The 14,495-nt window shown below is 41.4% G+C and overlaps 1 protein-coding gene across 1 annotated transcript in view; it reads right to left on the reverse strand.

Annotated features, from left to right (window-relative positions):
• The window catches only part of WDR43 (WD repeat domain 43), a 54,077-nt gene extending 39,857 nt beyond the window's left edge, over nucleotides 1–14,220 (reverse strand). Inside the window, exons 1-3 of the mRNA XM_034952871.3 lie at nucleotides 13,295–14,220; nucleotides 6,088–6,225; nucleotides 1,643–1,764 (exon numbers count right to left, since the gene is read on the reverse strand). Coding sequence (XP_034808762.1) covers nucleotides 1,643–1,764; nucleotides 6,088–6,225; nucleotides 13,295–13,519 — 485 coding nt within the window. The 5' untranslated portion in view covers nucleotides 13,520–14,220. The remainder of the gene's footprint in view (nucleotides 1–1,642; nucleotides 1,765–6,087; nucleotides 6,226–13,294) is intronic.
• Nucleotides 14,221–14,495: the final 275 nt, after the last annotated feature.

Raw genomic sequence — 14,495 nt, forward strand, 5'->3', positions numbered from 1 at the left:
TCTTCTGACCATAATTTCTATCCTCTACCATGCATTAGCCCCCTAGTACCTCCTCCCTCTAAATTGGTTTACTTGCCTAGTTAGCAAAGCTGAAAACTAAACTCAATATCCCAACTCAATGATTGCAATCATTCCCATTTTAACTTCCCACACTTACCATTCTACAACCAGATTACAGTAACAACCTATCTGCCTTCTCTGCCTTTAACTAGCTCCTTCCCCTAAACTCTACAAATTGCTGACAGATTACTTTTTCCTAAAGCATTACTCTGAATACTCTATCCCAGAGACACTGACCTGCAGTGGCTTTTTTTTTTTGAGACGGAGTCTCGCTCTGTCGCCCAGGCTGGAGTGCAGTGGCGTGATCTTGGCTCACTACAAGCTCCGCCTCCCGGGTTCATGCCATTCTCCTGCCTCAGCCTCCCGAGTAGCTGGGACTACAGACGCCCGCCACCACGCCCAGCTAATTTTTTTTGTCTTTGTAGTAGAGATGGTACCCCATGTTAGCCAGGATGGTCTCAGTCTCCTGACCTCATGATCCTCCCGCCTTGGCCTCCCAAAGTGGTGGGATTACAGGCGTGAGCCACCAAGCCCAGCCTTTTTTTTTTTTTTTTGAGACAGCGTCTTGCTCCATCACCCAGGCTGAAGTGCAGTGGCACAATCATGGCTCACTACAGCCTCAACCTCCCAGGCTCAAGCAATCCTCCCACTTCAGACTCGTATCTGGGGCCACAGGCCATGCATGCCACCACACCCAACTTTTTTTTTTTTTTTTTTGTAGAGAGGTGGTTCTCACTATGTTGTTCAGTCTGGTCTCAAGCAATCCTCCCACCTTGGCCTCCCAAAGTGCTGGGATTACAGGCATGAGCCACTGCACTTGGCCAATGGCTCTCTCTTGCATACCAGACAGAATCTAAAATCCCAACTGTACCAGAACTAAAAAGAGCAGGATTAGAATCCCTTCTCTGGCAGCTGCAGGACCATGGGCATCATTTTCCTCATGAGGGTCCTCAACTACACAGTAGGTGGAACTATATTCAACAGCCCACATTTACTAAGCATCTCCTATACGGCCAACCTCAGGATCAGGTGGTTGAACTATAATCAATGGTCTATAATCTTTACCTATGACACAAGGCCAGGCTCTTAGGATCCTTTGACCCATATCATCTGCCATCCATTATCCCCTAGTATGTCCCTCCTCTGAATTAGTTTGCTCTGTGCCAAGTCAATCTTTTACATTCCTGTCTCCCTCCATTTGTTCTTGCCATCTCCCCAACTTCTTTTCTCCACCCTTGAAAGCATTCTCCCACCCTCCTCTATCCAAATCTTACCTGTCCTAGAAGGTCCAACTGAAATCCCTTCTCCTCCTCCAGGCCTTCCCAACACTACTGTACTCGGCTGACAAATAGTCACATGCTACCTTGTGACATCTCTCATACAGTTGCTTTATTTTTGTACCATTTTTAGCTTTTATGTATTTTATGTGTTTTAGTATTTTATGTATTAAAATCTTGCATGCTCGATTTGATTAAAAGTTCTTTGTAAATGGAACCTATAACCTTATTAATGTCTGCATTCCCCACAAGTCCAGCACTTATCCACGTCTACTGTATTTCCTGATACCATGAATGTTACTCACCACTTTACTTTGCATGTCTGTACGTTCCATTCCACAATATGCTTATCATCTGAACAACTATATAAACAGCCACTGTCTTGATGCCACTGTATGCAGTTGACTCTGTTGTCATGTCCACCACTCTGTAGATTAAAAAAAAAAAAAAAAATTTATGGCTGGTCTCAAACTCCTGGGCTCAAATGATCCTCCTTCCTCGCTCTCCCAAGATGCTGAAATATCCACGTGTGGGCCAGGAGCTCCTGGCCCACACGTGGATATTTCAGATCAGTAGAACTACATAGAGCCAATGGTATATTTTTTGAAAAGGTTCCACTGGTGATCTGAGGCCAGTCATTGGCAGAGGATGTGAAAGGCAAATAGAGGCGACCATGTTAGAGATGTAGTTAATAATATGTAGAGGTAGGAGTCAACTCTTCTTTTTCTTAACTGACAAATGAAAATGAATATATTTATGGTGTATAAAAAAAAATTTAAGAAGAAAATAAAACTTGTCTTATATATTATGATAATATGAACCCTAGAGTCATTACCAAATAATTAACTAAAATGTTAGGCCTTAACCTAACTAAAAGCTTTAACCTTTATCTATCCATCTGAGTTTTCCAACATCAAAAATGAGATAAACAGGGCAGGCTTGGTGGCTCACGCCTGTAATCCCAGCACTTTGGGAGGCTGAGGCAGGCGGATCACCTGAGGTCAGGACCAGCCTGACCAACATGGCAAAACTCCCATCTTTACTAAAAAAATACAAAATTAGCTGGGTGTGGTAGCACATGCCTGTAATCCCAGCTACCTGAGAGGCTGAGGCAGGAGAATCATGTGAACCTGGGAGGCAGAGGTTGCAGTGAGCCAAGATTGCGCCATTGCCTCCAGCCTGGGCAACAACAGTGAAACTCCATATCCAAAAAAAAAAAAGAAGAGAGAGATAAACAGCTAGAATTTCAAAATGTTAACTTTCCTTCTCCTGTTCAAAAATAAATAAATAAACTACTTCCACGCCCCAAGTCAGCATTTAAGGTAAAAATCAAGTATAGTCAAAAATATCCTCGAAAAATCTCTTGTAAAAAAATGTACCAAAGCTATGTCTCAAAACAAAAATCACTGTTACTTCAGGTAAACACTAAATGCTTCCTTGTACTATGGGGCCATAGCATATAAACAATACTTATACATTTACAGCATAGCAAGATGCCCACTCACTAAGAGGCATGTAGGAATAGAAACTGAGAAGAGCTCATTCATGTTTCCCATCTCACAAACATTCCAGGACTAACTCACTTAGCAGAATGAGGTGCTAAATCACCCACACTGCAAGCATTTCATTCTTTCTACCTGAAGTCACATTTATCCATTATCCATTATCCCCTAGTATGCCCCTCCTCTGAATTAGTTTGCTCAGTGCCAAGTCAATCTTTTACATTACTGTCTCCCATTCCTGTCTCCCCTCATTTGCTCTTGCCATCTCCCCAACTTCCTCTCCCCACCCTTGAAAGGATTCTCCACCCTCCTCTATCCAAATCTTACCTATCCCAGAAGGTCCAAATGAAATCACTTCTCCTCCAGGCCTTCCCAACACTGCTGGAACTCATCTGACAAATAGTCACATGCTATCTTGTGACATCTCTCCTACAGTTACTTTACTTTTGTATCATTTTTAGCTTTATGTATTAAAATCTTGCAGGAATAAAGTAAATACGTATACAATGAAACACCACTATGTACATATCTAAGCTAAGAATAAAAGTGATTACTCAAAATTACTAAAGCTACTTGGAAATAACATTGTTACCACTTCAAAAGAAAAATATTTTAAAATGTTACATTCAGTTACTTTCCTTCCTTCCTATCAGCTGTGTACTCCAAGAACTAAGTCTTATATACACGCAAGTAACTAAAGGATATGAACAGATACATTCCACAGAAAGAATTCAGTTAGAAAATATACCAAAATATTCAACCTTGTTAGTAATCAAAGAAATACAAACCAAAACAAAGTGGCATTTTTAGTCTGTTCCTGTAGCAATGTGTTTAGCCTTATGATGCCCATGCTGGTGAGGTTACATAATACTATTGCCAGCAGCAGTGTAAACTAGCATACCCTTTTGGAAAGCAATTTAGCGATGTGTTCACTCACTTGTTCACTTACTCATTCAACAAATATTTACTAAATACCACTTACAAGCCAGGCACTTTCAATACATTATTACATTTAAGTCTTAATAAAATCATGCAAGGTAGGTTGTTAATACCCATTTAAAGGATGAGAAGTTAAATTATTCACACATGATCACACAAGTAGTAGGATTCAACCTCAGGACAGACTAGCTCCAAAGCCTGGTCCTTTTCCACCTTACCATACCATCCCAGTACCCCTCACCCTGACCCTCTTGACTCCTTTTTGATAAATTCATCCCTGTCGAAGATGTATTTACAATCTCGTAAGGTTGTGAAATGATATAAAAAGGAGTTCTAGGCTGGGTATGGTGGCTCATGCCTGTAACCCCAGCACTTTGGGAGGCCAAGCAGGCAGATCACACGAGGCCAGGAGTTCGACACCAGCATGGCCAACATGACAAAACCCCATCTCTACTAAAAATACAAAAATGAGCCAGCTATGGTGGTGCACGTCTGTAATCCCAGCTACTCAGGAGGCTGAGGCACGAAAATCACTTGAACCCAGGAGGCAGAGGTTGCAGTGAGCTGAGACCGCAACACTGCACTCTAGCCTGGGCGACAGAGTGAGACTCAGTCTTTAAAAAAAAATAAGTCTTCTAGGCTCCAGCAGCCACAGCAGCTGAGCAGCTATCACACTGCACAAGATGCTAGGTACCTGCTGAACACAAAAAACCTATCCAATTAAAGGATAGGCTCCTACCTATAGTAGGTGTAAGAGCTCACCTGAGGACCACACTCGACTTGGAGGAGGGGGGAAGAATATAGGGAAGAATGCTTTCTTGAGATGGATCTCTGAATGCTTTAAAATTCATTTATAGTTGAGTATTATTTTTGTAATCTTTAATATAAAAACAAGTAATACATTCCTAAATGCAAACTTAAAATCAGATTAAAATATTCCTCTACCAAATTACCTGTTTCTTTGTTGTCGTTGTTGCTGTTTTATTGGGCTATTCAGTAGTGGTAATGATACTGCTGAGATAAAGTACTTATCTCCTATCACTGATATTAAGCATAAATTAGTAAAAATTATTCCAGAAAGTATTTTTATACTACATATATAGCAACCCTTTGGCTCACTAATTTTAGGTTAGTAATTCTGTGAATCCATGTAAGAAAAAGAAATTGTTTTACAACAATTTAAAAATCTGGAAACCCCTAAATGGTCAACAAGTAACATAATGGACTATCCCACTTGTTGGGATTTTAAGCAGTCACTAAAAATCTCTATAACCAGTTATTGACAAATATAAGATAGTTATGTTGTAATCTAATGAAAAAAATCAGGATACAAACTAGATGAACAGAAAGCCAACTATATTTTTTTAATGTATGTATAAAGCAAAGAAATATACAAATTATTAAGAGGATCTCTCGGCAACAGACTTAGGTATAAATTTTTTTCCTTTTCAACTTTATGTAGTTACAAATTTCCTATAGACAAATGTTATTTAAAACAAAAAACTTAAAACACTCCTATATACAGAAGTCCAGCGAACAAAAACACACTGCAATAGATATTGTCTGAACCTACTAGACCAGTTCGGTTACTGTCTTCCAATGCCAAACCGTCCTTTATATTCTGCTGTGATGCTGGGACTCAGCAACCTGATTTCTGATTTCCCAGCTCGATCCACAGGTTCTACCAATAGCAACTGCTAGAGGGAGACAAGGATGGAGAGAGAAGGGACTTGTTCCTTCCTGTCTCTTTATTTGCATCACCCCAACAGTGGTAATGCCCAACAGCAGCAGCTGAACCCAATATCCAATTTATCCAACCCTAGGAGAACCAGTCTCATCATCTCCATCAGAGACACTAGCACCAGGCAGCTGGAGCCTCCTTCTCAGTTTGAGGTCTGGATCCCATGCCCATGGGGCCACTCTTCAAGAGACAGCAACAGCAGCACAACACTTGCCCCTAAAAGATCTCAGTGTTAGCAGTAACTTCAACTGCCTCCTTTATTCCCCTAGGTCAAGAGGTGGGGAGATGCTTTCCACAGCTGCTATCTATGATTCCTCAGAGTTCCTGTAACCCTTCCTTATTTTAAACCTAGTCAATAAGTCTTCATACTCTGACCCATAATAAGGACTGCTGTTAACTATTATAGCTTTTATCAAATATTACTATTCAGTTATTTAAACGTAGATGAGACTGAAAACTGTCCCTACTGCACAGATCCCATCACATACCTTGAAGTGTTTTTTTTAATAATCTCTAATAATCAGCTTCCCTGTCACATCACTTTTAAATAAAATATACACACACTTACTATTAATTTACTGTGTAATTCTCCTTTTACTGTGCTGTATAATAAAATGCTACCAACTGCTGTGCCAAGAGCCAATAAGTCAGTCTGGTTACTCATTCCTACAGCTTCTGATTTCCTTTTTTTCCTCTGGGGACTTTCCTGGAAAAAAAGAAAAACAATGTTTTTATTTAGTATTGCAAATACTAAAACATCGTTAATGAACAAATACAAATGCCCACCAGCCCACAAAAGACATTTTAAAAGAGGGGAAGAGAGAAGCTATTGGGTGATTTACTTCTCACTACTTCAAAAAGAAATCCCTCCAATGGGAAAAGAAACTCGTAATTCTATGTCCCCTGTCTCCCACCTCTATGGAAAAAAGGCAGCAAATAGGAAAACCTAGTATGTTCTTGGTACTCTCCTAACAGGTCCAAGAAGCCTCAATGCTGTTTCCACTTCTCAGAAACAGGCTGCCCCTCCTGACAGGTCCAACCTAAGCGAAGCCTTCACTCCCCAACCAAAGAGATTCATACCCAAAAATCTATGAATCCGTAAGTCCATATCTAAGCAGCCAACTCTCCTTTTCCTCTCCTAATTTTTCCACAAATTCTAGCTTAGTTGTCAAGAAAAGAGCCTCAAAAGTTTTTACCTTTATAAACGTGCATTAACTTCAATTTGAGTCAACAAATAGCTTTAACTAGTAGAGCAGCTCAGAGCACACAAGAGAGAAGTTGCCCCAGTGACTGGTCAAGGGCTGGCTCAGTGATTCAGTGACTTCAGAGACAAAAGTCTCACTCAAGTGGCAAATGCCACAAGACTTCTTTCATTTCAAAAGTGATGTTAACAGCTCATGTCTTCCCAACAAAAAGACAATGACCCTAACTTAAAAGCACTACATCAGTTTATAATGCTGAGTATTTATTATGATTTCAGAACTTCTCTTCCGTGTTTTTTTAAATTACGGCTCACCAGCCTATATGTTTTTAGCATAAAGTTCTGAGAAATCCATTCTTTCACTGTAAAACAAGCCAATACCATAGAAAAGAGAATATCTTCTTAATAGTGCAGGATCTTAGCTCTACAGCACGCATGGGCACGCACACAGCCCAAGACACCTAAAAATCTGTCTTAATTCAAGAAAAACCAATGACAACCACAACGTTACCAGTGCATAAAGAGTGTCAGGGAGTAGACTTAAAAAGCACTTTCCATTTTTTTCTTTTAGTTATCCTAGGGGGATTTTACATTTAAAGAATTTGATTCATTGGACACAGATGAAATGCAGTCTAACAAAAAAAGGTAACCTACTTACAGAAAAAAATAATACACATCTTGCAAGTCCTTAGAAATATATCTTGCAAGTCCTTAGAAATGTACTAATAAACACAAAAGAGAAGTTACAATTAAAAGCCAAAGTACAAAGTCTGATGGTCTCATTTAATTTGTTGAAACATTGAAACCTCAATTTTAGGAGTGTTCTAGGTCCCCGTTTCAGTTACATGAATTTCTAAAGCTACCTTTGAATGATTCCAGGGGCAAAAATAATTTATGTATAAGGTTATAAATACAAACACCTATTTCAGGCAAGGAGAGTTGGGGGAAGTACATTAACCTAGTACCATCTCAGCAGGAAAAGATTCAACTTTTTAAAAAGATTCCAAGAAGGCTGAGTGTGGTGGCTCACGCCTGTAATCCCAGCACTTTGGGAGGCTGAGGCAGGTGGATCACGAGGTCAGGAGTTCAAGACCAGCCTGGCCAACATGGTGAAACCCCGTCTCTACTAAAAATACAAAAAAAATTAGCCGGGCGTGGTGGTGGGCGCTAGTAATCCCAACTACTCAGGTGTCAGAGAATTGCTTGAACCCGGGAGGCAGAGGTTGCAGTGAGCCGAGATCCTGCCACTACACTCCAGCCTGGGCGACACAGACTCATCTCAAACAAAACAAAACAAAAAAAGATTCCACGAAATCTTTCTTCTACTCTTGGTTTTCCCAAATAAAAACTATCTAAATGGAAGTTTCTCGAAGTGTGAAACAAAGACAGGTCCAAATATGCGTATGCTTTATTGCCAATTTGAATTTCCATTAAAAAGCACAAAGAAATTTTAGAAATTTACATAGCCTATGTCAAGCATAGCATAGTCAAAGCCTTAATTTCTGCATCTGCAAATCTCTGTATTTTTTGGTAGAAGCAAGCAGGGGCAGGCGTAAGGAATATCTACAGCATTTATGACCAACTTTAAGGATAACTGGTCTAAACCTAAATATTACTCCAATTTATTAAACTTAACTCAGGACTCATTTATTTTTCAGGTTGGATGGTCTTTATTCAGCAGGACAAGCATATTTAAAAAGGTAACACATCAGACCAGAAGTGTATATAATCAATGTACATTTTAATGAAAACTGATATTCCAAGTATTACCCATACTAAATATTTTTCAAACCAAGAGTTTAGTGCTACTGATTATAGATGAGAAACTTCTGTTGGCATTTACTATCTAAACATGTTATTCCTGTGATCAAAAAAACTTCAATGACTCTCCAGAGAATAAATCAATATAAACAGTTCTATGGCATTTAAAAGCATCCACAATTTGCCTTCAACCCACCTTCTCTAGTCTTATCTCCAATTCCATCCTTAGGTTAACACTCCCTACACACCCATTTTCCTATTTTGCTTTTGCTTTTCCTTCACTTGGAAGGGGACCTTTCCTACTCACCTCAATTTTCATTGGTTAAAAATCCTATCCATGCTTTAAGGCCCACCTCAAATACCACCTCCTCCACGGAAACTTCTTTCCCTTAAGACACATGTCATACCCTGCATTAGACACGGCAAATATGAAATGTATTTCTTCTTTTACACTTTAGTCACAGTCAGTTGTGTTTCCTCTTAAGTGCCCAGCACAGATTATACAGATAAATATATTAAGTAATAAAAAGGTAGGCTAAAAAATTTAGTTTATATATTTGTAACTGGAAAATCTCAATTCCTGAAGGCATCAGAAGTGAATACCCCAAGGAGGTGATTTCTCGGACTAAGGAGTCTTTTCCACCATGAAGGGCAAACTGAGTTAAGCAATGAATACTGAAACCTGTCTTATGAGAAAAGCTTATCAGCATTTGATCCATCATCAGCATTTGATCCAGAAACAATCAGAAGGCTGAGGGAGAATCTGAATGGCACATGTGCATAATTTATAAAAGCAAGGAGTTGTACAGATGGGAGGAAGACAGGAAAAAAGCACATTCAGGTGATGAGAAGTCTGAATTTGTACAGTAATTAAAGTAATGACTTTTTAGACTAAAATCCCAGAAAAAGAGGAGTTTTACATGCAGTCACTACACTCTCATAAAAATACACATATAGAAACAAGCTTCACAGAGAAACTTCCCACGGCTAGTAGTACTCTGATACTTTCCATTCTATTTTTTTTTTTAATGTTACAATCCACTAAGTTTATTACATAATCCACTAATGGATCAAAATCTGCTCTGAGAAATACTGAACTCTAGACACCAAAAAGTATGCCAAGTTTCAAGTTTCATTCTGCAATTAGTCTCCTAATCCATTTCTTCATCTATCTCACTGCCACTGCATGTGTGTAAGTTTCACAGATAACAGTGAACAAAATGTATTCATTTTACAAAAAATCACATACAGTATTTATAACAAATCAATTAAGTCCTAATACACAGAAACTTCTATTTCTGCCAATCAGATCTATCTGCAACCTTTACTTCTTAGGAAGTTTAACTGTTAGCAAGACCTCAAGACAGACCACTGCACAGCACATGTGAACTGCCCTACATCTCTAAGGGATGGTAATGCAGATACCCAACTCAGACACCCTGTCCAATGTCTGAAATGCCATGTGTTTCATTCAACAAGTACTAAGCTGTATAGGGTCATCTTAATTGCAGTGACAGCAAAGCAGTATAAACACATTTACTGTGATAGCCAATAGCAGACAAGGTCTGTTAGAGAAGAAAAAGCATAAAAGTCGGAAGACTTTCAAAAGTTTGAAGACAATCAAATAGCAGCATCAGTTCCTAGGTGGCTCAGTCACTTTACTATGTGGCTTTGGTAGAGAATATAATTAACATTTCTGCCTCAGTTTACACACATAAACTTGAGGAACTCTTAAAAACAGCATCCATCTAGATAGAGTCCATCCATTTGTATTTTTGCACTTTCCTATCTTCTTGTCCTCATTAAAGGTCCTCTTCCCCCAGGCTCCAAAGACCAAATGGAATGCTCAGCTACATAATATACAAAAACCCTGTAAAAACTATTGTGGCACGAATGCAAAGTATTGTAATCATTCTGTGACCAACAAGAGGTGACAATCTAATTTTTCTAAACACCTGTGAACCACAAACTTAACCCGTTACCCAAGAAACCCAGCACTAACTAATCTTTCTCCATTGATGAGTTATCATCACCACACTTTGTCCTTGCGTAGCAAACTGACAATTACTAAACCAAACATAGAATACTTTTCTTACAAATTGATTTACCATATTAAATGCCATATTAAATGGTAAAATGAGTCCAGATTCACTCAATAATAACATTTATTAAGCCACTTATTACATACTAGGCCATGCTACACCAGTCACATACATTGCCTAATTTGATCCTGAGGATCCTAAAAGGTGGGTGTGATGATACCTCTATTTCAAATTTGAGAGTACTATATGTCATCATATAGCAGGACCTTAACAAAATGCTGGAAAGTGGGTTCAGAGTAACATCCTTTTCATGCCTCATACACTAAGCCTCAAAGATGCAAAATAAAAGGAAGGGTTTGATAAGATGAGAGCACCTTAACATGTGCCCTTTTTTTCTAAGATATCTTGTTACAGTACATATGACTTTTTGATTTTATACCATAATATACGTGCAAGTTTGTTTTAATACAAGAAAACTGTCTCTCCTTAGTTTATAAGTCAAACTGATGCTCCGAGAGGACACACCCTCAAAGTAGGGGATGTCTCTACATTCCTTCCAGCTCTCTCAGTTCTGTGACTCAAGATTGAGAGTAACAAAATCGGGGCACTTGACCAGGAGGAGTTCGGGGCACCATGACTCTAGAGGCCACACTCCTTTATTGGTTATTAAGGCTTGAGTCAAGTCATTTACCTTTCTTAGCTCTGATTTTCAATCAGTTTTTTTTAAATGCAATTAATTTCAGGGGATTCCATAGTCATGTGGTTAAAAGGAGACAGTGCAGGTAAAACGATGCTGAAACCTAGAAAAAAATTTTGTTTAATGTAGCTCAACTCTCGTTTGTCAATGAGGTCCTCAAAATTAAAACAACTTGCTCAATATGACAAAGTAAGTTTTGAGTCTTGGCTATGAAACCAAATCCAGTTATTTTTCTAGTTTACCATAGTGTTGCACATAATCCAAAACTATGACTTTTAATATGAGATTAGGAAATTTCTCTTGGGCATACAATGCAACTGAAACTCAACAAAAAAGCAAAGTGGGTGACATTTTTTCCAACCTAATATTAACTATCTGTTGCAGATAACCAAGAACTGAGCTCTTAAGGACCTGAGTTCTAATCCTGGTTCCATTTTTTACTTTATTCAAGTTGCTTAGTTTCCCAGAGTTTCTGTTTCTTTCCCCCAAACAAGGCAGAAAGTTCCTTATCAACACTTCAGGACTAACCACACAAATATCAGATATTAGTAATACTTAACACTTAAAGCACTTACCTGTCAAGAACTATTCTAAGTGTTCTCTGCATTATTAAATATATTAATCTTCACAACCACTCTATGAAGAAAATATTATTATCCTCATTTCATAAATGAGGAACCAGAGGGGCAATTACCACTATGAAGCAGAGGCTAGAATCAAATATAGACAATATAGCCAGCTTGGGTCCACGCACCTACCTAACCACTGCTCCGTATTTCTCTCAGCATTAGTATTACTATCACTTTACAGGACTGTTAAAATACAACCATAGAAAACTTTGAAAATAAAAGATCAGCAGAGCGCTGTAATTTTAACAATAAAAACTGATTTTTTTTTTTAGTTTTATGTTTGACTTATAAGCCCTGATAGGTTTATTTTATGAATCAACAGGATAAACTATGAAAATGTAGCTTAAAATTTGAAAAATATCTAAACATGCCCAAAGTATAGCAACTTATATGTATCCCTTCACCCAACCCAAAAATTTAGCAGGTTTCCCAGGTCGTCAGAGAGAGTAAGATCTATCCTAAATAGCTTTTACAGTTCTCCACACTGAAACAGCTCACATCACACACCTCAGGATACCTGATGTTTCCAAATCACTTTGCAGTGATTCGGTTTGGCTACTCTATAAATGCAATAACCACGTGCATGCTGAGTTAGAGAGATGTAGCTGAGTGACTCAACAGTGAAAGGCATTTACCTGACACGGGTCCCTAACAATGAAAAGCTCTGCCTAACTCGGCAGTTTTCCATCTAAGGGTAACTTCATCTGCACTCATAAAACATTCACTAAATCAAGCTACTACTTCACTTAACCTCCACATCCTAATGCAGACTTCAGATTGGGGTGGGTGGGGAGTAGTGTGATGGGCTTGAAAGCGGGGCGGGAGGGGCGAGCAGATGTTAAAATCAAAAAGCAGTGAGTTCAAAAAGCTGAGAATGTAGAGGTGCCTGGGAAAGGCAAAAGTTAAGAGTTGAGAGTCCCACAACCTGGACCGGGACGAGAACACGTGGTGAGCCGGCACCCAAAGGGGGGGCAGGAGGGGGAAGGTCCGGAAGCAAGTACAGACTAGTCCATACCAACTGCCCAGGGCAAAATTGATGAGCCAGATCACAGACAGAGGAAAGTTAGATAGTCCCAAGATGGGGCTCTGTCAAAAACCAGAACTCTGATGAGCCAAGGCCCGGCAGAAGGAAGCCGCCCCAGGGGGACCAGGGGACTTGGCGAACATGGCTGCCCGTCAACAGTGGGGCCCAGGCCTCATGGGGCCAGCCGGCAGGGCTCGGATACGAGGCCGGCCGGGTCGAGCTGCGCCCTCCCTCACTGCCCTCGCGGCAGGCCGCACGCGGGGCTGGCGGCTTGGGCCCTGAACGCGCCGACGCCGCCTCCAAGCCTTCTGGCCCGGGCCGCTGAGAGCCACGCGCGATGCCGGGCCAAGCGCCACCCGGCCCGGAGGCCCGAAGCCGAGCCCGGGAAGGCGCCCGACCCGCGCAGTCCCGCTCGCTTTACCTTGGCCTGCAGCCGCGCTGGCGCCCAGGCCAGACAGGTGCAGGTACCACTGAGGTGCGCGGAAGGCACGTACTCCTGGTGCAACCGGTTGTTGGCCGTCTCCCATACTCGTAAGTGACCGTCGGTAGAGGCCAAAGCGAAGTAGGCCTGGCTGTGCGGGGAGAAGGCGCAAGGGACCCCAGCCGGGGCCAGGGGGTCGCAGCTACCGCCGCCGCCCGCCGCCATTGCTGCTCTGGCCCCGCTGCAGCCACGTGTTCGTCCGTGCGCAGGCGCACCGGCGCGGGGCGGAGCCTGGAGGAGGAAGTGAGGCGGAGGGAGCACCGGGGGCTCAGGGGGTGGATCTTCGCGTCGCGGAGAGCTTCTGGCGGATCCGCCCTGTGGACGGTGGCCCGCTAGGGCCTGTCGCTATCTTGTTCTGGGCGGGAGTGGGAGTATGGGAGAAAGTAATTGTAGAATCAAGATCAAGTCCTGTTCCTTTAAAAAAAAAAAAAAAAAAAAAAGGGTGGGGGCCGGGCGCGGTGGCTCACGCCTGTAATCACAGCACTTTGGGAGGCCGAAGTGGGCGGATCCCCTGAGGTCGGAGTTCGAGACCAGCCTGACCAACATGTAGAAACCCCCGTCTCTACTAAAAATAAAAAAATTAGCCGTGGGCTGGGCGCGGTGGCTCACGCCTGTAATCCTAGCACTTTGGGAGGCCGAGGCGGGTGGATCACAAGGTCAGGAGTTCAAGACCAGCCTGGCCAAGATGATGAAACCTCGTCTCTACTAAAAATACAAAAAAATTAGCCGGGCTTGGTGGTTGGCACCTGTATGTAATCCCAGCCACTCGGGAGGCTGAGGCAGAGAATTGGTTGAACCCGGGAGGCGGAGATTGCAGTGAGCCGAGATCGCGCCCCTGCACTCCAGCCTGTGCGACAGAGCGAGACTCGTCTCAAAAAAAAAAAAAAAATAGCCAGGCGTGTGGCGCACGCCTGTAATCCCAGCTACTCGAGAGGCTGAGGCAGGAGAATCGCTTGAACTCGGGAGATGGAGGTTGCTGTGAGCCGAGATCGCGCCATTACACTCCAGCTCTGGGCAGCAAGAGCGAAACTCCGTCTTAAAAAAATAAATAATAAATAAATAACAATTTTTTAAAACTTTAAAGAAAATGATAAGGTAGAACGAAAGGTTTGAAGGAAATCTTCAGCCGAGCGCGGTGGCT

The sequence above is a fragment of the Pan paniscus genome, chromosome 12 (genome assembly GCF_029289425.2).
Source record: "Pan paniscus chromosome 12, NHGRI_mPanPan1-v2.0_pri, whole genome shotgun sequence".
NCBI lineage: Eukaryota > Metazoa > Chordata > Mammalia > Primates > Hominidae > Pan > Pan paniscus.